The sequence below is a fragment of the Vitis vinifera genome, chromosome 19 (genome assembly GCF_030704535.1).
Source record: "Vitis vinifera cultivar Pinot Noir 40024 chromosome 19, ASM3070453v1".
NCBI lineage: Eukaryota > Viridiplantae > Streptophyta > Magnoliopsida > Vitales > Vitaceae > Vitis > Vitis vinifera.
The window spans coordinates 25,413,578-25,440,828 of NC_081823.1; the positions used below are offsets into that span (position 1 = coordinate 25,413,578).

The window sequence follows — 27,251 nt, forward strand, 5'->3', positions numbered from 1 at the left end:
TTATATATTACTTCAAACTCATTTAATTTATTTCATTTCATTTCTATTTATTTCATTTCATTTCTATTAATAGAATTCCTTTGGAGAAGTGATTTGGGAGGTCCATTCTCAAGTCTTCCATTACCAAACAAAGTCATCTAGGGTTCTACACCCAACCCCAAAAAGGACTCAAAACATGGACTACTAAAGCCCACTAGCGCCTAGTGGAGCCCCCAAATGAAGTCTAAATTCACCCCGTAGAAAACCCTAGTAAAACCAATCAAATACTTCCAAGAAAAAATAAATCAAAGAGGGACAACACAACACTAAAAATGATAGAGTTTGTTGAAGACAAAAGTAGAAATGAGGCCCACAAAAATGTTTGGAAAAGAGAGGTTACCATAGACAAAGAGTGGTTGTGATGTAGTTTTCAATGGTACCCCACCCTTTGTTTTGAGGGACAAACCCTTGTGACTCCCAAAACACCTTCTTTTAAGGGAACAAATTCTTGTGACTCCCAACACATGCCCAAAATTAGACATTTTCACCCCTTTCACAACCCTCCAACATTACTTATTGTTTCCTCAGAGTGTATTTTATATGTATATACATGTATGTATCAATGTATGTCTAAATGGTCATGGGATGGTGAACCACAACTTTACATGATGGGTAAATGGTCAATATAAATTAATTAGAGAAGTTGTGTAGTATTTAGTAATCATCTACCACTTAGCAACAAGATAAAAAATAGTAATTTAGGCATTGTTTGATAACGGTTTTTTTAAATTATTCTAAAAAATAGTTTTTAAAAACGGTTTTTGAAAATAAAAAACAGGAAATAGTTTTTTGATTGTCTAACGGTTCTTTGAAGAATATTTTTTAAAGAAAAAAAATTAATTTTTATGAGGGACACCATTTAGGCATTTTCTCCATTTTTGATAACCCAAAGAAAGATGAAAATTTTAGGGAGGATATGCTTTGCAACATGTTTTAGGGAATTGATTTTGAAAAATACTTTTTGAAATTGGGTTAATTTTATAAAATTCTAAATTTTCATTCTTTTTATTTTAAGAATGCAAGTAATTCAAGGACAACCAAAGAGGTTTTTACCATTAAAAGATTGTTGTTGGGTCTCCAACTTTTTGTACTAAATTTTGGAAATTGTGAAAAATAAAAAATAAATAAATATTGGCTTCTCTTTTTTAGTCATAATATTGAAAAAAGAAAAAAAAATGTAAGTATGGAAAAACAATTATGATCTTCAAAAATAAGAACTATTTTTGGTCTTCAAAAATAAATAAATATGTTATGGCACATTTAAAAAAATATTTCTCAAACTGGGTCATTCTTTAGAAAAAATTTAAAATAGGCAATGTTTTTTGAAATAAATTGTGAGTACTAATAGTTTAAAATGATTAAAAAAATTTAAAAATAAAATTATTTCTTTTATGTGTATTAGGGTCTGTTTGAAAACTATATTTTAGAACAGATTTCTATTTTTTTAAAACAAAAAACATAGAAAACACGTTTAACAATTAAAACTGTTTTTTGTTTTTTATTCTTAAGAATAAAAAGTGAAGTGTTTTCAAATAACATTTTTTAGTTATTTTTTGAAGGTTGATTTATGAATAATTATACAAACATGTAAAATAATTAAAAATAAAACACTCGATATAAAATTATTTTTAAAATATATTTAAAAATATTAAAAGCAGATTAAAAATATTTTAGGTTTTCAAACAAACTTTTGTTTTATAAAAATCAAATAAAAATTATCATCGTTTTTTTTTTCAAATAAAAATTGAAGCCTAAATTAAGTCTCAATTTTCACAAATATTTACCAAAATATTTAATTAAAATTTTAAAAAAATCTAGAAGTTTTCAACATTTTTATTCTAATAAATAAATAATAATAATTTTTATATAAATTTTTTTGGCAGCTGACCCAAGTCACAATTCCATCAGCCACACATCATTCACTTGATATTTAATAAACATTGAGGGCCCATTCTCTAGAAGCCAGACGTATATATATATATATATATAATCTTCCTTCTTGTCTTCAAACCTAACTTCGTAAATTTGGAATTTTGAAAGAAATTCTATTCACAATTATTCCCAAAATGAAAATTAAAAAAAAGTAAATAAATATATTAAAATAGAAAAATAAAAATTCAAACCAAACCTTCTCATGAGTGGACTTTATGTTGAACACACCCACTTCATTTATGATGTCATCAATGTATACTAATTTTTCTAAAAGAAAAAAAAATGATGAATATTATTAAATTTTCAAAAAAATGTTATCAAAATATACATAAAAAAACATTTTTAAATTTTTTAAAAAATGATAAAAATAATAAATAATGTGACTTGGTGTAGTTTGAATTTTCCTTTCTTCTACTCCTACAAACTTTCATGGAAATTACTCAAAATTTCCACTGACCACACTTGGATTTGTACTATTAGATGACTTTTACTAATTAGAATAATGAATTCATAAGAATATATTCTAATTTTCTAGAATTTATGAAAAGGGTATTGTGATAATAATTATTTCACCCATTTGTTACGCTCTCTAAGCAATTTTTACTCATTTTTAATACCTATTTTCCTAAATTAAAACCTATCTAAATTACTATCTCTAAATCCCAATTCCATCTTCCTAATTTTCAATTACTTTTTAAAACAATTTTTTTTTTTTTATCTATATACACATTTTTTGAATCGGGTTTTAATCATCTTATTTTAAAACCAATTGATATCCATTGACGATTGATCAAATCTTTTATCACACTTGATATAACCCTGTTTTAAAAGTCAGTTATTTGAATTACTCGTTTCAGTATCGATAAAAAATTAACGATGATTTATCATCATTAAAATATTTTAAGTAAATAAATGAAAAAAGATATTTGGTTTGAGTATCCAATGTTTAAATGATATAAATTTAGGAATAGGTATATATTTACCACATAAATGTATACCCATGTAGAAAATAATAATAATAATAAATAAATAAATAAGCATATTATTGTGGACCCCGCATTTTCGATTGCTCGAATGCGTTTCCCACTCGATGGCGAAACTCGATTTTTATTTCAAAAATTGATTTTTATTGATTAAGAAAATGACTTGGAGTCGCCACTTATTTTTGTTTTATTTTTAAAGGGTAAACAAAATAAGAAAGAAAAACCCTAAGTGTGACTCCTTATTTTGGAAAAGGCGGTCTGTGAAAAACCAGATTGGGTTCGGGGGTCAGGTTACTTATCGGGAAGGTACGGTAAATACCGTAGCACCCCTCTAAGTCCCTAAAGTCGGGTATCTACTAATAGAATGAAGCTGACATGACAATCAATGAGAAAATCAAGGGATACTCGAATCAATCATACACAATATGAGAAGCAAAGCATGTATAAAGAATGAGCAAAATACGAATAGATGCGTACCTGGGCGGCAATCACGAATGCGTTATCATGGAAAATTGGGTCAGTATACAATAAAGAGCATGAACATAGCTCACATGTCACTAAATCGAGCACAAAAGTCATCACATGTCACAATTCATTCAAATTGATTTTTATTTTAAAGAAAATTCTTTGATGTAGGGCCCCCACCAAAGCCCGTTTATTTTTGCATGAATTAATTCTGTAAATTCCATCATTTAGAATTACAGAATTTAATCCTTGCTTATTTTAAAAACCTATTTAAAAAAAAGCAGAGGAGATGTGAGGATCGCTCGCCAGAAAAGAAAATGGCGGCAAAGTTTTATTAAAAATGGGATTTTTGATACCTAAGACTCTAAGGATGAAAAACTTGGATTATTTAAAGAAAGGGATTTAGAAAGCTATTTTTAAAACCAAAAAGAAGAAATGGAAGGTGACACGTGGCCAAGGGTGGTCATACATAGTTCAGGCAAGGGCGGAGGCTTGAGTTGGAATCATTTGCTCCAAGCATTCTGCATGAAACACGTGGCTGCAGGGTAGCTAGAGTAGCTATGTTTAGGTGTCTTCTTCTTCGTGATGAAGTGACGTAGGGCAACCACCCAGAAGAACTCAGGGAATCCCACTGCAATCACCACACTTGGCATTTCCCGCATCTTTCTCCTTGCGAATCAAACGAATGGTAAGGGCATGACGCACAGTGCTCTCGGCTGGACGGAGTGCATTTGCTTCTGCCAGCGTTTTCTGAAGCTCGTCTTCAAACTCGGATCAATCCCATATTAAGTAATGAAAGGGATTTTGTGAGGAAGAATGCACCCTGCAGCCAGGGAGTGCACTGAAGCCTGCTGGAGCTGGTCTTCCTCATCGGAATAACCCAGAGTGCCGTCTGGAATAACGCCGTCAACTGCAATCGGAGTCGTGGTCACCACCGGAGATTTTGATGTAGATGATGCCGACAAAGGCTTCACCCTCAACTCTTCCAATTGATCCCTATTCATACACAGAACTCCCTGCTCATCCGCATCTGTCAACACCAAACAGTCCAGCGCCTTATGCTCTGCGTGGTTTCCTTTAGATGTGAAACAAACTGAATGAACTGCAGGCTGAATTCGGTCAAAACCAAGCAGGCGAGGTATGTCAACACAGGTGCGCACGTGTTGGAAGTAATCTAGTGGCTCTTCAACCGTCCAGTCATGAACATCTCCAGTTACGCGCCATGGTTCGTCATCGCAGCGCTCAGCCGCGTCAACTAGTCAGGTCTTGCTAAGAGCGCCGGTGATTCCTCCAGCAAGAAGCTGCAGTACTGTTCCTATTTGCGACTGCTGATGTAATGACTTCCGCTGCTGCGTCAATTTGCGTGCAGTCCCACTTTCCGTGTGACCATATCTCATTCAAGCATGCTCACAGTCACCCATACCTAGTGGACTTCACTTCTCTTCACTGCCTTTTTGATTCTCTAAGTCTTATAATCTGGCCATCATCTCAAGTCTTCAATGGGATATTTCTGATCGCAACTCCCAACAGTCTTGCTAGTAACTCTTCAAATTCATGCATCAACAATCCATTTGAAACGCCAAAACCCGACCCTCTTTCTCACTCACAGTCCATGCATAGAACAAGATTCAAAAGCGAGAATGTAACCACCACAGAGAAGAAACCATGGAGGCAGAACATGAAAGAAAACTGGTAAAAATATCTTCAAAAAGGGCTTCAATGGTTGCTTAGCGTTCCAGTGATGGCGGAGGCGTTTCGCCGCCGGCGGCTTGATTCGATGACGGCTTTGCTTGCTTTATTTCTTTCTCAATTCCTCATTTGCTTCCTCAGTGCATCTTCTCTATGACTTTCATCTTTCAATCATTGCATCCCCCCCGATCTTAAAACCGATCATGATTCTTGGGTCCAAAAGGAATTTTCAGCCACCTTTGAATTATTATAATATACCACAATAGTCCCTTCAATCCAACTGATTATCTAGATGCCATCAAATGAACCAGAAACTAAAGGGTCTCAACAGCAAAGACACCCTGAGATTGAATGAACTTAGGATGCCTCATAAGGGGCTTGCATATAGCCTCCAGGAAAAACCACCCTGATTCAAACTTTTCAGGTGGAGATGGGAAAACCGATACAGTCAACAACCAAAGCATCAAGGGTAGAGGGAAACCGCAAACAGAGTACTCATAATGGATACTGAATGAACCCCATGAACTTCATTTCACACATCAGTCAATAGGCTCAGATAGAAGAGTGAATTGAAACTGATTTCAAATGATTTTTAAAAATGAAAATAAATGTGGGAATACTGATATCTCATAAGAGACCCCAAAACAGGGGATATAAAACCAGTTAAGAATTAGACATGAGGCAAAAGCAAGCAAACCCAAATACAAGAAAAACAAACTGAAAAACCCAACAAACACATTCAAACACCAAACTAGAAACTCATGGATATCCGGAAGCAAGATAAAAATGATAATGAACATAGGCCATACCTGAAAAACCTCCTTACAAACGAGAACTCGCCTGGTTTCAAACTCTGTTTTTCTTTTTATATCACCTCTGGATCCCCTCAATGCTCTCTGGAATCCTCTCTATCTTGACCTCCAAGCCAAAGGAATGCCCCTGCAACTTCCAGCTTGCTTCTCTAGAATCTCTCTAAACTCCCCCCCTTCAATGCAGCTGCATCCTCCTAAAAATATCTCTAACGGCCTCCCCAAAAGCAAAACCTCTCCCTCACTCCTCTGCCCAGACGACACTCCCTTCTCTCACTAAAGCTCTCTGCTCCCTTTTTCTTAGCTAATCTCCTCTCCTCCCTGGCAATCGAAGCCTCTACAGCTGGAAAACTCTCTCCCCTTGTGCTCTCTCCCCAAAGTGTTTTCCTCTCTCAGAGCTTCCTCATCCTCCTTTTTGACCTCTCTCTCTGCTAACCCAGAAACTCACCTCTCTGCTCCCACTCAAACTTCCCTGTTTTTCCTCTCCAGCTATTCTCTGTTCTCTCTCTGCTTTCTCTCTATGATCGACAGCCTCCCAAGAAAATCTCTACCATGGCAATGGAAGCCCTCCTCCTCTTTCCCTGACGCCCCCCTAAAATGTCCCTAACCGTCCTCTCTAAAACCAAACAAAAGCTCCTCCTCCCCAAAGCTCTCTGTAGCCCCTCTAAAATGGAAAAGCACCACCTGAAAAGCACTCCACCTCCAGCACCCACCTGCAGCTGCCCTGCTACCCCTCAACAACCTGCAGCTTTTGCAAATTCCTCCTTGCCAGGTGTCAATCTCTGATTGGCTTTCAAATACACTGTTCTGATTCCATGATAGCCAATCAGGGATCGACACGTGGCCTCCTAGAAATGCTCCATCTGGCCAAATAAGCTGCAACAAATTCAAAAAGAAAGTGCTCCCAAAATGGGGGTCTACAATTATATTGTCATATTTCCAAGCGTGTTTTTGACTCATAACAAGTCATAAATGAGAGTGTACGATTATTGACGCGACATGTACGGTTGGACCAGCTACCCAAATTTTTCTCTTCGAATTAAATTGCCTATAAATATGGTCATAACTTGACTATTGAGTACAAGTCATAACTATTGACCAAGTTTTCTCTCATCACAACCTTCTTTTTCTATGATTTGGAGTTGTTGGGTTTAATTATCATCTTCCCCAATGTTTGACTAAAAATCCATGGAAACAAAATTGCATTCTTTGATTTGAATTTTCGTGCATACTTATATAGATATGAACTTGTGATTGATGTAGATATATAGCTCTATAATTTGAAAAATAATATTATCATTGTTCTCTATTTGAATTGAATTACGAAAAAGTTAAGCATCGGTTTCGAAATTGATTTTTAGAACAGTTTTGTATTATTCGGAACAAAAAAATACATAAAACATGTTTAATAATTAAAATTTATTTTTTATTTTTATTCTTAAGAATAGAAAATAAACATTTTCAAATGATATTTTTTAATTGTTTTATATTATTTTTATTTTTTTCTAAGAGTTATTTTAAGAAATACTTATAGAAAAATAATTAAAAATAAAACACTGGATATAAAAATTATTTTTAAAATAAATTTAAAAATATGAAAATAGGTTAAAAATATTTTAGATTTTCAAAAAAACTTTTATTTTACAAAAATTAGAAAACGACCTTCAAAAATTATTTTTTATTAAAAAAATATTTTTTTAATAAACATGCTTTCCTCGTTTTTTATTTTGAATAATATAAAATTATTCTTGAAAATAATTATCAAATAGATTCTAAATTTTTTTCCTTAAAACTTAATACATATTATTGAAATGGTTTTTATTTTTAAAAAATTAAATAAAAAAGTTAAAAAAATATTGTTTCTTATATAAATTTCTTTATTTATATAAGAAAGTATTTTCCGTATTTAATTAATTTTAAAAAAATAGTATTATCCCTTAAAAATTATTGCCATTTGGCTTCTGTTTTCATGCTTTAATTAAAGTAAAAAAATAAAAAATAAAATCACTAAAAGGTAATTCATGAGACGTGGTGTTGGGAAATGATGACTCAAAAATGACATGGCACTCAAAAAAAGAAAGCTACACCTTCTTTGATAAAAAGATATATAATAAAGCTGATCCACTAAAATATTATTATTTTCTAAAAAATAAAAATCATGAATAAGTTTCAAAAAATAAAATAGAATTGTCACAATCAATCGTAAGGTCCCCATTAAATTATTTACCAATCAAACCGTCCATATGGCCTTGAGACATGCATATGAGAACGGCGTGGGTCTCACACAATGCAATAATTGAACTTGGTGGTCCTTGTATATTAATATTTAATTTCAGATATTATTTTATAATCAAGATTTTTATTTTTTATTTTTAAAACTAAGAGCCGTTACTTTCCAACTATATTCAGTTGTGATTTTATTTAAATTTTTTTTAAAATAAAAAATAAAAATCTTGATTATAAAATAATATCTGAAATTAAATATTAATATACAAGGACCACCAAGTTCAATTATTGCATTGTGTGAGACCCACGTCGTCCCGTTCTCTATGGGAAAACTGTGTTTTGGCCCGCCCATTTGGGCCTAATAGCTTTTTCATAACCTAACTTTCCATAACCCAAAATATGTCCACGGTTCCCAAAAAAAATATAATTTTCATGCACTATCCACTGTTTATAATTTAATTTCCAAAATTACCCCGCCTGCCTTCCATGTCAGCAGCCATCTCCTTATCCGTGTCAGCACGGGAAGTTGTGTTTTTAATAATTGAACACAGAAATATTAAGCTTTAGAGTTAGCATTTGCAAAACCCACGACCCGACTCAAAAATTTGGGGAAACGCTCTGACTTCCTCGCTTGTTGCCCTATTCTCTCCTTTTGCCTGCATTTTCATGGGTGGTTTCTGGAATCGGCGGTGGAGCTTCGTCTTCCTTTTGGGGTAATCGCAGGTGAGTTTCCATTTAACAATTTGTTTGGCTGTTGAGAAAAAATTTGGGCTAAATGTTGTTTTGCATTGTTCACGAGCTGTCCAAGCTTTTTGATTTTTTTTTTTTTTAAACATAAGATGCTATTTCGTAATCTGATTACGATTTGCAAGCAAAGGTGGTATTTTTCTGGCTGGCTCAAAAATCGTGGGTTTAGGGTTTTTGAAATTTAATTCCAATGGCACAATAAGATGCTATTTGGTAATCTGACCACGATTTCCAGGCAAATGTGGTATTTTTGAGCCTGGCTCAAAAATCGTGGGTTAGGGTTTGTGAAATTTAATTCCAATGGCACAATAAGATGCTATTTGGTAATCTGATCACGATTTGCAGGCAAAGGTGGTATTTTCAGCCTGGCTCAAAAATCGTGGGTTTAGGGTTTGTGAAATTTAATTCAAATGGCACAAAAGCAAAGAGACCCCTAGATCCAGAAAACAGAGGGAGGGAAAAAAAACACAACTTTCCCTATATATTAGATGAGTGTCTCCCAACTCCCATCCCACTCTAAGAGAGAACTTATCGCCAAACAGGTCCCTTTTCTTTTATTTTCCTTTATTTTCTGGTTATTTTCGACTGTCTGTGACCTTTTAACTTTCTCTTTTTAGTGTAAGTTTTGTAGAATGTGAAACTTATTTCTGATTCTGGTGTTTTGCACCTTGTATTATAACCTTTCGATTGATAAGATTATGCGAGTATTTGTGTGACTTTTTCAATGTTTTTATGGTACTCGGATTGCATAGTTAAGTTTCAATTAGGTTTTAAATTTTCTATTTCAGAATGGACATTTGAATTTCTGATAGAGCTCTTAAATTGGCCTGAAATACCTCTTTTACCTAGACCTTTACTAGATTCCAATGTTTTTCATGGTGTATTTTATATGGAGGTGAAAATGGATTTCCATTCTCTGAATTTTATTTTTTCCAATTTTTTCTAATAATTTGTTGGAGTAGTTTTATTGTGATTATTGTAGAGAGCATGTGTATTATTTTTTAATTTTTTATTTTTCTTCATGATTTCCTTTTATGCTATGCTGGAAAATTTTGCATGATGATGCTGAGAAAAGAATGCTTGATTATTTTTTTGTTCTAATTTTTCCTACGTCCAAGTTGCATTGGACTTAAGTGAAGATGAAAAACAACATCTTCAGAATTTGGAAGATGAAGAAGGCAGGTATTAATAGATGTTATCTTCACTTTTGGCTTATTCTGTAATTTACTGTAAGTATTTGTGAAATTCTTCTTTCACTGTTAGAAGTACCTTGAGCCGTCTATTAATGGTTGTGTTAGAAAGGGTGTCATAAACTTACCTTATGTTTGGTTCTTGGAAAGTAATAAGAAAAGGAAAGGAAAAAATGCTAGTGAAAATGGTTTTCTCATGTTTGGGTACCATGCGAAAGATGAAGAAAAAAAAAAACCAAAGAAAAGGGTTGGGGTGGTGGTGGTGTCCATTTTCCTTAACAAAAAATGAGGAAAGTTAGTGGAAATTACATTCTTTAGCAATTTAATTTTCTTTCCTTCAACTTTTCAATGGACAATCAAATAAAAGAAAACTTTTATTATTTTTTCTTATATTTCTCTGCTCTATTTTTTTTCCTTAAAACTTTCCAGAAACAAAACATAGGCTTAGCTTATATGGTTAGAAGTCGAATATAGCTGTAACAGTTATGATATTGAGAAGCTACAGATTGCTGATCTAGTGTGGTGGTTCCAAACATTTATTCATGTTATGGATTTGTTAAAGTTTGTGTTCAAAAATATTTCATGCTTCATAGTTGTTCTATCCTGTTTGTATTTCTCGAATCTAGCCACCTTTCATAAATTTCATTTTCATGTTAGTGAAACATATTTCTTGTGCTTGTATATCTATTATTCCATCCATTGTTAGACAAAAGTATATGGCATCCAGTATTTTGGTACTGTATTAATGGAATACTATAATTAAAATACCAACACTAACTTGTTTAAGTATTTAACTCTTCTATCATGCTTTGATATTTTTTTCTCCTGTTTAATGTCATTGCCTTCATTAGTTCTGGTCTCTTGTATCCCCTTGACATTTATGCTATTTTGGGATAAATTGAATGGTGGAAAGTGGTATAGGACTTGTTAGAATGTACCAAGATATTTGTGGATACCTGAGCTCTCAAAACTTTCCTGAGGTTAGAAGGGAGTAAGATTTTAGAATCTTTCGAGTTTAAGCTTGATTCCTAAGGGCCTAAAGGCTAATGAAAGAGAGGAACTCTGTTAATGGAATTTAAATTACTCAATCTTATCCCTGGAGGTGTCTTCCAAAAAGTCTCATGAGCAACAAACTGTGGCTGCTCAAGATGTAGACAGGTGGGCTTATCAAGCGACATGTCTCCTCTTCAATGTTCTTAATCGCTTAAGTCATGTGAACTAATGACCCCAATATTTGTATATGCAGTTTCACTATATTGTGTCAACAATTCTTAAATTCTCCAAAAAAATAAAAATAAATTCAAATATCCATCTTTGGGTAATTTTGCATTATTAATAATAGGTCACTGACCCTTTTCCTAATGGGTAATGAGGTCTCTAAGTAAAAACTGGGGACTTTACACAGGCTACCCTGTTGTTTACAACATAGCCCCCCACCTCTCCCCCTCCCCCTCCATTTTTTTTTTCCTTTCTTTTTCTTATGATACAATATCGGGAAAACTGTGTTTTGGCCCGCCCATTTGGGCCTAATAGCTTTTTCATAACCCAACTTTCCATAACCCAAAATATGTCTACTGTTGCCCAAAAAATTATCCTTTTCATGCACTATGTACTGTTTTATAATTTCATTTCCAAAATTACCCCTCCACATCCATGTCAGCAGCCATCTCCCTCTCCATGTCACGGGTTGTGCTTTTAATAAATAAACACAAAAATCTTAAACAAGTTAGCAAAACCCACGCAACACCCGACTCTGAAATTTGGGGAAACCAGGTTAGGGCAAAAGGAGAGAAAGTCACAGAGAGTCCTTAGCTTCTTTCTCTTCTCTCTCTTTTCTCTCTGTTGTGTGAATTTCTCAGTGCAAAATCGAAAGCTTGTAAGCTGTAATCGATTCACGCGTGTCTCCATACTACTGATTCGCAAATTTCTTCAGATAAAGCCCACGCAACACTTGACTCTGAAATTTGGGGAACCCAGGTTAGGGCAAAAGGAGAGAAAGTCACAGAGAGTCCTTAGCTTCGCTCTCTTCTCTCTCTTTTCTCTCTGTTGTGTGAATTTCTCAATGAAAAATCGAAAGCTTGTAAGCTGTAATCGATTCACGCGTGTCGCCGTACTACTGATCCGCAAATTTCTTCAGATAAAGCGATTTCATCTCCAGGTTCTTGCCTTCATTTAGAGATTTCCACTCTGTTTTGAGCTCTCTTACACTATTCAAGTTAGATTCGCTTTCTAGTCCTTCTTTTAGCTTCTGTTTGGTTGCTCAGAAAACTGAGGTAAATGAGGAAAATATGAGGCGAAACTTATATGATTATTTTTTTTTGTATTGTTGTTGGTTTCTTTGCAATGAAAGAGAGCAAATGTTTAGGCGCAGCTGTAAATCTCGAGCTTTGTTCTTTATTCCCGTTTTTTTTCTTCCGGCGACCACACGAACGAACGATAAATATGTACATTTTTGTGTATTCTTTACTTGGTCTCCTGATTACTATTTTTGTTTGGTAATTTTTTTCATTGATTTCATGCATCTGGAACTATTCAGTGCACGTAATTTAGGTTTCTGGCCTAATTTTTGGGATTTAGGTTCTCTTGAGATTGACAATTAATTAGTGTTTTTATTTTTAATTGCAATTTAGCACCCGAGGAAAGCTGAATTTCTGAACTTCTGTTGTGTGATTAGATGCTTAGTTTGTGACATGACTGATTTTCTCGAATACCTATGTAATTTCTGCTCTGTGGGATGGTTGATTTTGTTTGACCTTGATTGAATTTTTAAACTCTTTTTTCGCTCTTGGATTTGGTTCTTGAGGTAAGATAAAGTTGTGGGTATGTTTTTATTTTATTTGTTTTTGTGTTCTTTTAATAAAAGCTTGCTGTTTTATGTTGGGTGTTTGTTTATTAATGTTTTTTTAGCACTTTGTGTGGATTGATTGATTGTAATCCTAATTTTCTGTGCTTCTTCTTATTTTTTTTGTTTTTTTTTTTCTGGGTTTTTTGGTTTAATTTGTTCAAGGGTTTTGTTTAAAGGTGGTAAGGAGCAGATTATATAAGCCTATAAGCATGTATTCAAAGCTGGTTGGATTGAGGAAAGCTGAACTTCTGAACTTCTGCTGTGTGATTAGATGCTTAGTTTGTGACATGACTGATTTTCTCGAATATCTATGTAACTTCTGGTCTGTGGGATGGTTGATTTTGTTTGACCTTGATTGAATTTTTAAACTCTTTTTAGTTAAATGTTAATGGAAACTGATGCAAACCCTAATGAGTAGGTGTGGCAATATGAGCTCTTGGGAATTAGGACATGTTTGGGAGACAAAGTTGGAGAATTCAAGAACAGATGCCAGAGGCAGTATAAGCTATTTGAACCAAAACCCACCTCTCCTGCCACCTAGAGAGCTGTTTTTTATTTTTTATCTTTAAATTAAGTTTATAATTTGTTTTTCCTTTTTTTAATGCATAGAGCTTCACATCAAACAACAAATAAGGTTTTCTTACTTTGTGCCAAATGGAGGGTCCTTAGCTTCTCTCTCTTTTCTCTCTGTTGTGTGAATTTCTCAGTGAAAAATCGAAAGCTTGGGTTCTTATCCATCTTAATTTTTATTAAATGAAAACCGTGGGTTGGGTTCAATCACTGCTACCATTGGACTATGATACTCTTTGATAAGATATATTTATTTTAAATTTGTTAAGGTTCATCATTACAAAAATACAATTTTAATTATTTAATTTGAAATTATATGATGTAATTTTATTCAGATTTGTTTATATTAGCTACGAGATTATTTCTTGCTGGTTCTTGCTTCTCAAAAGTTGTCTTAAATGCTTATTATGTTGCCACTTGTCATAACCCTTGATACTTGGTTCAAGTAGCAAAGTGTTGGGGTGGGATGCTGGTAGGTTTCCAATTTCATTTTCAGGGGAGGAAAAAATTGTTACCTATATAAAATGTTTATTTTGTTGTGATACTTATTTACAAACATAAGTGACTTTAACTTCTTCCTGTTAAAACATACAAGAAGAAACCTATGTTATTTACAATAAGCATTAATGATTTTTAGCTTTTTCATTATGTATTGTATGTCAGCTTTGAAATTTCTGCCCTGTCCCTTCTTCTTTTCCCATTCTCAACTTCTCATTGTTGGATTACAGATATATATGGACTGCTTGCAAAAGGCAAGATTCCAACATTCATAGATTACTTGGGAATTGTTGTTGAGGTATTTGCTTTTTCCTATGTTGCTGCTTATTTGTTCTCTGTATGTGTGTCTATGTCTCTGTCTATCTTTTTCTTGGTAGAACATCAAGCGAATCTAGGGTAAAACGATAATTATTGTGATGTTTCTGCAATCATCTTTTCTTTATTACCGTGGAACTATTATTAGCTGTTATGTACATGTTATGTTCACTACGACACTAACTTCACTTTCCGAGACCATGTAATCATCACTATGTTTGTGGCATTGTTGTTGAGAATATATTTAGGTTGGAGATTTTTTTGACTAATTGGCATACGATAACAAGTATGCTTTTGTTTCTAGTCCACACCCTTTCCATGTTTTAAATTGATTTCTAAACCTTGTAACACAAAATTAAAGAATTTTTTAATTAATTTCTAACTCTTGTAGCTTAAGTGTTTTATATTTTTCTTAATTTTTTTTAAAATTATAATAAAATATAATAATTAATAGTTGCTTTATCTCTTTTTTAATTTTAAAATAAAATTTAAAGATAAATACAATAATTAATATTATATTAAATTTAAAGATAAAGAAAAATTAATAGAATAAAAATATAAAGATAAATATCAAAATCAATATCTTAAAAAATCTAAAGATAAATGATAATAATTAATATACAAATTCAATTTTTGATATGAGAAAAAAATTAAATGTGAATTATATTTTATCAATATCTAATCTATTATATTTTTTTTTACAATATTAAAATAAAAGACTTATAATAAATACGTTCTTCATGTATAATTAGCAATAATATCAAAGTAAGATAAGCTTAATATCTTCTTAAAATAGAAAAATTATAATAAATATGTTTTCAATTCCAATTAACCATGTAATATTATAGATAACTTAAAACTTACCTTACTATGCTTATATTTAATGTTAATTTTTAATTAATGCCGTATCCAAATACTTGCGCTTATAGTTGAGATCCTTCTCAGCTGAATCTTTGAGTTCTAGACTCCTAAGATTTTGGGATGCAAAGGATCCGACACCTAGACGTGTACCCGCAACCACCACCCTTACCTAAACCCACCCTTACCCGCAAACCGTCCTTTGGCTCTGTTTTGATCTCTATGGTTCTCTTGTTTTTCTTTTCTATATTTCTTTTCAGAAATTAAATTTTCTGCTACTATTTATTTATTTATCTTTTCTCTCTTTGGATAGTTCTTAAGCCTTTTATCTATAGTTATTGATTTGGTCATTGGAAGCTTGCTAAAACAGAAAGACATCATAGTTGTTAGCAATTCTGTTGTGGTACAATTTAGGAATTATTATTGGATTGGTTAGAAGCTAGGCACTCGGGCATTTTATGGATATTGGTCATTTTTTTTTCTCTCCTCTGTAAACAAATAACTATGAAGTTAATCCTCTTTAACTGATACTTTCTCTTCTAGTTGTTGCTGGATAGAGATTGTTATTGAGACTTGAGAGCTTTAATCTTAATTGATGGAGATTTTAATAAAAATTCCCTTTGCGTTTTACAGTATCTTTTGACGTTGTTGGGCTGTGGAAGCTTGCTAACTTGTGAAACAATAAACAGAGAACATTTAACTTAGCTCACCAAAGCTTTAATTATGACTACTTAGGGTTGGATACATGGCTTCTTTTTCACATTTCATCTTTATCTATGAAGAATTTGTTCAGAAGTTTGGGATTTTGTATTTAAACTGTAGGGATATCATGGTTTGGTTAAAGATATCTTTCTAGGAAAATATTTGTGTGTTTTTATATAATTAACTTTTCTTTCTTGTCTTTCTAGAAGAGAAGAAAGTATATGGGGGTGGGGTAGTGTTATGATTGGAAATTTTTTGTTTAGAATAATCGAGGTGTTTTCAATTGTTTTTTGTTGCATTTTCTACTGTTCACCAATCCTATATAGAATATCACATGCCTGCACTATCTATTAGTAAATACAGCTTCAAGTTCATATTGGATACTTACCACAATATGTTGTAGAGACTATATTATATCTGCATAAACCTTATGAATTAATTCAACTAGTCTTTGATCCAGCTACTTCACTTGTACTGCTATATGAATCCTTCGTTGCCAACCAACTTCATGTTTGAATCAAGCCTTCACTGTCATGTTGTTTCTGGCCACCTCTACTCGCATGCTTAATGGTCAATAGTTGAACATAATATTTTGAGTGATAGAATCTGCATAGTTAGGGTATATGCTGTAATTTGATTGAGATTTGTTTATATTAGCTTCCAGATTCTTTCTTGCTGGTTCTTGCTTCTTAAAAGTTGTCTTCAATGCTTATTTTGGCCTCCCTTTTCATAGCCCTTGAAACCTGGTTGGCGTAGCAAAGTGTTGGGGTGGGATCGTTGTAGGTTTCCATTTTAATTTTTAGGAGAGGGCAAAAATGTTACCTATATAAAATGTTTGTTTTGTTGTCATATTTATTTCCATACATAAGTGACTTTAACTTCTTCTTGTTCAAACATACCAGAAAAGCCCTATGTTATTTACAATAAACATTAATCCTTCTTAGTTTATTCATTATGTACTATATCTAAGCTTTTCCATTCCTCTAATGTCCTTTTTTCTCTTCCCATTCTCAGCTTCTCCTTGTTGGACTACATATATATACGGACTTTTTGAAGAAACCAACTTTGTAGCATTCATAGATTACTTGGGAACTGTTTTTGAGGTATTCTCTTTTTCTTATGCTCCTTCTTTCTTCTCTGTGTGTCTGTCTCCGTCTCTCTCTCATTTTCTTGCGAGAACATCATGCAAATGTAGGGAAAACCCATAATTATTGTGATGTTTCTGCAATCAACTTTTCTTCCAAACTGTGCAACTATTATCATTTGTTAAGTTCACTAAGACAATAACTTATTTGTTTATAGTCAGCCCCATTAATCACTCACTGTTTACAACATATTTTTGCTTTGTTTTTGTTTACCAAAATTGCTTTCAATTTCTTACCTTGAAAGGATGAGGTGATTGAATATTAACTCTATGAACGAATTTGATGCATTATACAAATTGATTTCGAACAAAACTATAATATGAGATTTATTGAGATCTTTGTGAAGATACGATGGACTTTTCACTTTCGAATCAAGGTCCATGTATAAACACATTAGGCCTAGGTATACACCTACAAAGTTAAGATAGAAAGTTATGTACATGAGAGTGAGAGTGAGAGTCATAAACTACTTGCATCAAAATAATGTCCATCTTCGATATGTGCGATCATTTAACTATTAATGTCTTGTCCCTGGTAAAAGGTTCTTTTCGATAACTGTTATAGGATGTAATTATGTTTTTAGGATGATGAGGAATGGAAGTGGAAAGAAACATAGAATATCGGTTGGAGATGAGGACATGGGAAATGTGGGTAGGGAGGAAGCCAACATTCATATTCCTTAAGCAACTTCATGGCATTAGATTATGGATACATGTATATACTAAGGATTTCAATATAGAAAGGGGCCCTTCAATCCATGCTCCCTCGTTTCCTCTTTATCTTATGTGTCACTAAGAAAAAAATCTTAGACGTTCGATTACCATCACATGGCCCGACGATGACCCCTTTATGGCCTTTCTCTCCACCCTCTCTTCTCCTCTTTCCTTCATCATTATATTCATACATAATCCCTATTTACTTTTGTTGTCATTTTTTTTGTAACAAGTTTCTATTTAATTAAAGTGATGGAAGAGGACATGTTCTGTTACATTCATGAAGGCGGTCAGCTAGTTAAATGTGTTGGAGGGTCTGTTCAATATCAAGGTGGTCGTAGCGAATCGATGGTTGTTAGTCGGCATATGTCACATAGTGATTTCGTTTCAAAACTGTGTGATGCATTGCACTTTGACCAGAATTCTATCAAATTGGAATTCACGGTCAAGTTTGAGCCATCATGTCTACTACCGTTGCATGATGATGCAACCCTACTTAAGATGTTTCGATTCAATGAAATGTTTTGTCACGTCTATGTCTCATCATCAAGTGAAGTTGTTGAAGGCTGTATAGCACCGACTAGATACTGATAACCTTCCCAACATCACATCCACTATGTCTATTAACTTTTCTTCAAATATATGTAGATGGATGAAATTTTTTTTTTTCCTTTGTAGTGCCCTTTCTCCTATTGTTGGTTCGAATTCTACACACCTACTTCCATCCGGTGGCGATCTGCCAATTAATATCTGTAATGACTCTCTTACAATTGAGTTATATGGGTTTTCCCATAGATGTGCGGAAGCAAATATACTCGAATGTGACTCAAGAAAGTCACAGATGCTATTGGATCTGGGTATTGGTGTGAAGGATGCCAAAAGAATGATGATGAGTGCAGTAAAACAATTTACTGTAACCTCCCAACCAATACCATGTTTCGGAGCTATTTTGAAACTTGAACTTGAATATATATAAAAGTAAAACAATTTACTTTTCAATTTAATTATATATGTAAACATATTTATATAAGAATTATAATATTTCATTTTTTCATTCATTTATATGTTTAACAATAGTTAAATAAATAAATATTTTTATAATTATGATTCTTTAAAATTTTTTGTTTTAATAATTATTGATTTTTTAATATAATTTAATTCTAGAATATTATAAGATAAAAAATCTACGGAATAGAATGAAGTAAAAGTGATTCAAATTTAAATATAATTTCTCTATACTATATAAATGAATACCATTAAATCCATATCGTTAACATATAAAAATAAATTTCACTAAGAAGCAATAAAAATGACCACACCTAAATTCACTGAATCAAAAATAAATTCATATCAACTTTAATAAATCAATTATTCAATTTCTAAACATATTATTAAATCATCAATTTGTATTTTTAAATCGGCCCATATTATTAAATTTCATATATTACCACTAATGTCATATACAATCACAATTCCACTTTTTGAATAATTTATTCAATGCCTAAATATGTTATTAAATCGTTAATTTATACCATATATTAAATCCCACACATTATCACAATTATCATGGAGAATTCCAAAATTAGTTATTCAACTCTTAAATATTATTAAATCATTACTTTTATAATTATCATTCTTCAAAAAAGTTTGTTTTAAATAATTATTGATTTTTTAATGTAATTTAATTCTATAATATTATAAGATAAAAACATACCATGTCATAATAAATTAAAAATGATTCAATATAAGAATAATCTCTATATCATACAAACATAATTATTGATCTCTTCATATAAACATGTCATCAAATTATTACTTTTAAAATTACGATTCTTTTTTATAAAAAAAGTTTTATTTTAAATAATTATTGATTTTCTAATGCTATAATTTTATTCATATTATAAAATATACCATATAAATATAGTTTAGATTATTCATATTATTACCATTAAATCTTATGCTACATATAAAATTTTTATTTTACTGTAAACCAATTCAATATTATAAAATAAAAAAATTACATAATATAGGAAATTAAATCCCATCTCATACGGTTAGTCATACCATCCATATAAGTCCATATAAATGCAATTTTATACCTTACCAATTTGAGTTCCCACGGTCCCACCCGCGCCCACGACATCACCTGCGGTTGCAACTGTGCAAGACATACGCCGGGGAGGGAGAGCAATCCAACTGCGGGGGTTGCTGACGTCGCCGGTGAAGGAATCTGTCCACTTGACGAGTCACCACCTCGGCACCAAAGCTCCTACATTCCGGCGATGCTCGATTTGTGATGAGGTAAGTAAACCCTAAATCGTGCCCTCGTCCTTTGGTGGTTTCTCCTCATATAGACTTCCAAAAGGGTCACGGGTTGGGTTAGATATGATGGGATTGATGGGTTGAAATGTGTTTTCTTTTGAAGGGGAATCTCTGATTTTTTGAAAATTTTCTGATTTTTTGTTGTGATCGGAAAGAAAGAGGGAACCTCCGTATTGAGTCGAAAATTTTCTGAAACTTAATCGAGTCGACCGAGTTAAGTCGGAATCTCGGCCATTCAACCGAGTTTCACCTATTCAGTGCCGAGTTTGTGCATAAGTTCGTATCTGGTATAGCACTCGTCGCAGCAAGACTCGCCGATACTTTGAACCCTGTACCGGAGCTCTTTTCTTCACTGCCTCAGTGGTTCAAGTAGTCACGAGGGTTTCTTGTTGGATGGAAAATCATTGTGCTTTTGCTGTAAATTTATATATATATATATATATTTTTATATTGTAATGCTATTTTTTATGAGAAGTGCTCTATTATTGAGTCTTTAGTTCTTTCCTGTTTTTCAGATGAGTCTTGTGACTGATTCTCGTGTACACTCACCAAGCAGCGATGGATTTGCTGCATATCTGGATGCAGAACTAGATTCTGATTCTTCTGACGTTTCACCGGAGCAGGAAGCCGAGGATGACGAGCAGGAAGCTGAGGATGAATCTGATTCTGAGTACAAGAGGTTCAGTGTTGGGTGTATAGAACTGTTATTAAAATATTATTGTTTCACTTAAGATATTATCGTTGCTTTTGATCTTCAAATTGCGAATTAATTTGCAGGGTTAAAAGGCAGAAGGTAGAGGAGTTTGAAAGCATAGAGGAGCATCCAGGGTCAACTTCAGATGGATCCCTAGAGCAAAATCTAGGTGAAATTTTATTGTTTGTCCCTTCTTTGATTTCTCCTCTCCTTGTAGGATTATATGTAGAAAGCATAAGCAATACAGTAGCTTACTGATGGTTATTATGTACTTTTCAAACTTAGTAGTTTATTTCTTGTACAACCTTCCCTAATTGGTAGTAATATGTGGAGTGCATCATTTTTAAGCTTTAGTGCAACATTTTCTTAGAAGTACAATATGTTATTTGTTTACAACACTGACAACATTATCTACAGTTTCTGATAAGTACCCATAGAAAAAGGATGGTTTCTAAGAAAGTGAATACCCCTTCAGTTTCATAGTGACCAATAAATTTGCAAGAATTCACTATACCTCCATCTCTTTGGACGAAGGGCAGCCTGCTTGCCCTAATTAGGGGTGGTGGCTTTGTAGCTGGCTATGTTGGACTTTAGCTGAGGTACATTTAAAATTAGGGTCTTGTTTTCCTTTTTTTTTTTATTTTTTTTTATTTTCTTCTCAAGGATAACTATCATTCATTGCATCCTTTCCTTTTTCTTTAATAATTTTTTTTTCTTCTTTAGCTAAGACCTCTCATATGAGAGTGAGAGCATATGAAACAGGTGCAAAATTTTCCAATGCTCCGCCTCAAGTAGGTGCAAAGATGTCATGCATTCCTAGCTTTTTTAAGATTTGATGGAAAACCAGATTTGGTAAACCTTTGGTGAGGATGTTTGCTAGCTGTCTAGTTAGGGAGACTTATGGTATATAAATTTGTCTCACATCATCTTAAGATCTGTGAGTGTAATGTTCAGCCATGGTTGCTCACAAATATGTTGAGCCATAACTCTAAACTCAACTTCTACACTATATTTGGTCACAACAGGTTGTTTTTTGCTTCTCTAAGTGACTAAAGTTCCTCTTCGAAATGTGCAATACCCTGTAGTTGATCTTCTATCCACTGTTCAATCTGGCCAATCTGCATTGATATAGGTCTCCAACTTGAAATCATCATTCTTTTGAAACTTTATTATGCTGCCTAGGTTCTCTTCAAATACCTGACAATTCTATACATAGCCTCCATATGAGACTTAAGTAGAGAATGCATAAATTGACTCACCACACTTGCAATATTTGCTATATTAGGTCTAGTGTGTGATAAATAAATTAGTTTTCCTAGCATTCTTTGGTAAATGCCTTGTTCAACCCTAGGTTCTTCATTCTTTTCCCCTGACTTATGGTTTGATTGGCGTATTAGCAATTTGCACCTCAGTGTGCTAGTTTCTTTGAGTAGATCTTGCATATACTTTTGTTGAGAAATAAAAGTTCCCTTTTTTGATCTAGCAACTTCGATTTCCAAATGGTACGTTAGACTACCCAAGTCTTGATCTCGAATTCCTTTGCTAGATGTGACTTTGATTCTCCAATCTGTTCCAAATTATTATCGATAACAATGATATCAAGAGAGGAATGTTTTGAAGAATAGTGTGTGATGACCTTCACTTTGACAATAACCCCTCTATACCATTGACTTCGCGAATCTTTCATACTAAGTTCTTGGGGATTGTTGGGGCCCATTTTCAAGTCTACACACTTTGTTAGTCCAAGATTTGTGTATGAATCCAGGGGGAACATCCATGCCTCCTCCTCTAGATCTCCATGGAGCAAGACATTCTTTACATCAAATTATTGCAGAGGCCAATCAAAGTTAGTAGCCAAAGATAATAAAATTATGATAGTGTTTATCTTTGCTACTAGTGCAAAGGTTTCTTGGTAATCTATATCATATGTTTGAGTGTAGCCTTTAGCAACTAGCTTTGCTTTGTACCTCTATGTGGTTCTGTCAGCCTTGTGTTTGGAGTTATAGATCCACCTACATCTATTGTTTCCTTCCCTTTAGGCAATTCCACAACTTCCTAAGTTTTATTTTTTTCCAAGGCTTGTAGTTTCACTCATAGCATCTTTCCATGGTTTACTATTTAAGGTCTCTTGGATTGTTTTGGGAGTTTCATTAGAGGACAAATGAGTAACAAAGGCACGGTATTTCGATAAAAGTCTTTTTAAGGACACAAAATTTGAGATAGGATGTTGGGTGCATGTTCTAATTCCTTTCCTTAGAGCAATGGGCAAATATACATCACTATTAGTATCAAGACTAGGATTAACATTTCCATTACTTGTCACAGCTTTATAGATTGGAACATATGTGGGTATTGCGGGTTTTTTACTCTTGAAATACACATTGAAATGAGGTGCTTAAAGTCTCTTGCACTCAGTCTTAAGTGATTGAATCTGCAATTTGGGTTTTGAGGAATTCATGCTTTTGTCAGGACTTGAGGAACTTGGGCTCTATTCAGTTTAAATGGACAAAATTTTAGGTTGATTTTTCTTTTTTTGGATTGGTTCACTCTCAAAAGGAGTAGGATGAGAGGGAGAATGATTAGGAAGGTTAGACAAATGATAATAAATAGTAATAGGTAAAACTTGATCTAAAATGTGACTAAAATCCTGCTCTAGAACCTAACTAGAATCAGAATACTCCTCTAAAACATGATTAGAATCTCACCATCTATCTTCCATAATCTTGTTACTCTCCTCCTAAAGATCGGTTTTAGAGAAATAAGGCTTGTTTTCAATGAAGGTAACATCCATTGTGATGTATTTCTTTTTGGTGGGAGGATGGTAACATTCATATCCCTTTTGTGTGTGAGAATACCCTAAGAAAATGCATTTGAAGGCCTTTGGATCAAGTTTGCTTCTTAAGTGGTTATGAACATGAACAAAGGAAACCTCTATGCGCCTTTTCCAAGCACTTTTAATATATTTGCTTTGTTTACCTATAAAAAAACATGAACAAAGGAAACATACCCAAAGATTTTTGGGGGAAGAGAACCAATGCCTTGAAAACTTGGAATTTATCAACTAGGTGGTTGTTAGGATGGCTTTGCCCCAATAGATTTTTGGAACTTTCATTTGGAATAGAATGGACCTGACAACGTCTACTAAATGCCTATTTTTTCCTCTTAACAATTCCATTTTGTTGAGGAGTATCAACACATGATGATTGATGAACAAGGTCTTCATTTTGAAGATATGCGATCAAGTCATTATTAAATTATTCTTTCCCATTGTTGGAATTGAGTGTTTGTATATTGACTTCAAATTGCGTACAAATGAGTTTATGAAAGATAGGAAAGATAGTGGAGACCTAAGGCTCTTCTTGGGAAACATTTTTGAAAATAGTTGTAAAAAATAACTTTTGATAACTATTCTCTTATGTTTTGTAGAATAAAAGTTTGTTTGGGAACTTGAAATATAACTTGTTTTTTATGTTTTAAAAGTAACTTTTATTTGTAGTGCTTTATCTTTAATCATTCTCTATATTTGTATAATTATTATTTTTGAATAACTCTCAAAGAATAAGTGAAAGCAATTGAAAACAACTAAAATTTGTTATCTGAAAACATCTTGTTTTCTATTTTTAAGAGCAAAAAATTGTTTTATGTTTTGTAGTTGTCAAACATGGTTTTTTATTTATTTATTTTATTTTTTTATTTTAGAGAACAAAAAATTGTTTCCAAAAATAGTTGCCAAATAAGGTCTAAGATTTTGGTTTCAAGAGATAAACCCAAGTGGATCAGAACCTGAATTATTTGGAACACGAGAAGGATCCCTAACATTTGAATGAATCAAATTAAATATAGAAAGGCATTTAGGATTTTTGTATTGGAAATGAGACTTGATGGTGCTTAGTAGAACACACGCTCCACCATGAAAATCAAGACAATCATTTTTTCAAACAAAGACGGAAACACCTTTTTCAACCATGGAAATGGAGGATGTCTTAGATGTTTATGCCAAAACAAAACCTAATCAACTTTTGGAGAAGGGGTAGAGATCAAGTCTTGAGCTCTTAAAACACCAATCTTCTAATTAGCATCGATGTGGTATAATCTATCTTTTCTTTAACATGTCCAATTGTCCTTTCTATTATAGAGTGTTGAAAATTACAACTAGAAGAAGTGAATGTGACGGAAAAATTCAAAGCTTTAGTAATTTTTCCTATAGACAAAAGGTTATAGGAAAGATGGAGAACATGCAACACAGATTTTAGAGACAATGTGGGGTTGATTTTGATTGTGCCTTGATCAGCTATAGAGGAAAAAGATTCATCGAAAAATCTTTATTTTTTGTTCTTCAAAACATGTGGAGCAAGTGGAAAATAATCTGATTCAGGTGTTGGAAAAACAATCAAAGACAATGATTTTATGAATATTACCCGATTGAGCCTTCGAGGAACAATCTGAAGTTGGTGTTGAACTTGGATTGTGATTTTCAAGGAATTCAACATTCTTTTTAGTTTTTCTACATCACTCTTACTAAGAAAACCTATTTCTTGGGATTCTTCCACAACTGTGCTATGATGTGCTTGTCTAGTTTTTGTTGCTTGATTTCCTCCTCTTGTATTGATTCCCTTGTTCTCATATTGGGGCTTTCCATGAAAGTTTCCAATACATAGTTTTGGAGATATCTAATCATTGTTGGGAATTTCTATGATTTGAGAAGAGAAGATGGTGGGTTCAAACTGGAGGAAAACGGGACTAATATAAGGCTCAACAATGAAGGGTAAGTACAACAATTGGCAAAAAAGGCTAAAGAAAAAGAATGGTAATGAAGGCCTATGATGACAAGAGATGAATTATTACTTGCTTTGATACCATGAAGGAATGAATAATTTCTCACTGTACTAATTCCCAAAAGGGGTGAGTACAAATTATGTAGATACACACTTATCAAAAAAAAAAAAAAAAACAAATTATGTAGATACACGGTTGACTAGGTTATAGCTATTTTAGGACTAGATAAGGATCCCAATTATAGGCAGATTTCTAGTGAGGAAATGGAGGAAAGAAATAAAATATTCAACCATACAAATTAATTACAATATTTTTAAACCAATTATAGCCACTTCCAACAACATCTATCAATTGAGGTTCCATGCCCTCTCTATCATTTGGGAAACAACTCTATGAAGTGAATTCTCAACCATTTGATCGCTACCACTATGCATCATGTCAAAACTTCACTGTCTTACCATCCTCTTGATAATAGCTATTGTACTTAGTGAAAACATTTCTTTTTGATAGATATTATTATTATTATTATTATTTTCAATTTTATTGTCCCAATTAGAACTTGAACCTAGAACCTCCCATAAGCCAACCCAATCGTTTACTACTTGCGCTAGGCCTCAAGGGTTTACTTTGGCAAAAACATCCCATTCCCTCCTAATAGCTTCCTATGATTCCCCATCCAAAGAGCCCCCTTGCCTCACCTAAATACCACCCCTTGCATCTTGTTGAACTTCCACAGCATTACTCTCCACCCAAATACTAAGCTTCTAATACCTGTGCCTCTTGCTTTTTAGGCGAGTGCACCACCTTCTAGCAAATCACATGCATCTTCTTGTCCTGTTCTTGCTTCTTAGACAAGGATAGGACCTTCTAGAAAATAAAATCTTTCTTCTTTTCCTTTTCCCAGCTGCCTAGTTGATTAGGATTTTAGAGGTGGCATCGAATTTGATCTGGTGGGTGCTTATTGGTTAGATTTGGTGCTGAGGGTGATGAAGTAGAAGTTGATGGTGATGCTGGTGGTAATGGTGATAAAGTGGAGATAGTGGTGATTCGTGTAGAAAAATGGTGATGTTGGTTTGATCTGCTTGGGTGGTAGTAGGTTGAATGAAGGAAACAAATGATGATAGAGAAAGTGCTGGCTGCATTAGCCTTTATGGGCAGCCTGTGAAGAATAAACAAAAAATGACTTAGGGCAAGAAGGGAAAGCCTTTTCTCCCAATTAATTCATAGTTGAGGCAAAGCCACACTAAGCAATTTTCCATCATAACCCAACTTGAAAGGAGTATAATATTATACTCGATTGAATTTTTGGCCTTCAATTTACACCCAAAGAAATGGAGGCTAAGCTGAATAATGCATAAATCCTTCATGGAATCAGTTTTCCTGATTAATTCTGTATCTAGATCTCTTGTTCTCCTTGAGTCCAAATGCTTGCACAAACATTTCAGATGGTTTGGGAATTTTTCTTGATTTAAAGATTTTCTGTAGGCATCTTGTATAATAGTCACATCTATATAGTGATAAAAGGATTTAATCTTAACATAGTTAGATTTTCTTGATAAAAATTAATTTGTTACTTGCAAAATAGTGTGTTAAGTCTCTAATAAAAGAAAATAATAATGTGTCAAGTAGATGAAAACATAGAGAAAAGGACATGTGTTCAGACACATGCACACGCTTTTACTTATCAATACATGCATTTTTTTGTTTATTTTCTAAATGGTAGGCGTGCACTT

General features: G+C 33.3%; 1 protein-coding gene across 6 annotated transcripts in view; it reads left to right on the forward strand.

Moving 5' to 3' along the window:
• Positions 1-8,704: 8,704 nt before the first annotated feature.
• Positions 8,705-27,251, forward strand: part of LOC100854176 (RNA polymerase II C-terminal domain phosphatase-like 4) — a 35,864-nt gene continuing 17,317 nt past the window's right edge. The window contains exons 1-4 of one of the 6 annotated variants that reach the window (XM_059735479.1): positions 8,705-8,866; positions 16,883-16,971; positions 20,564-20,727; positions 20,826-20,911. In XM_059735479.1, coding sequence (XP_059591462.1) covers positions 20,564-20,727; positions 20,826-20,911 — 250 coding nt within the window. In that variant the 5' untranslated portion in view covers positions 8,705-8,866; positions 16,883-16,971. Of the gene's footprint in view, positions 8,867-14,133; positions 14,292-16,882; positions 16,972-19,773; positions 20,028-20,563; positions 20,728-20,825; positions 20,912-27,251 lie in introns of those variants that run through there. The other 5 variants (XM_059735477.1, XM_059735476.1, XM_059735480.1 and 2 more) reach the window with 5 other exon arrangements.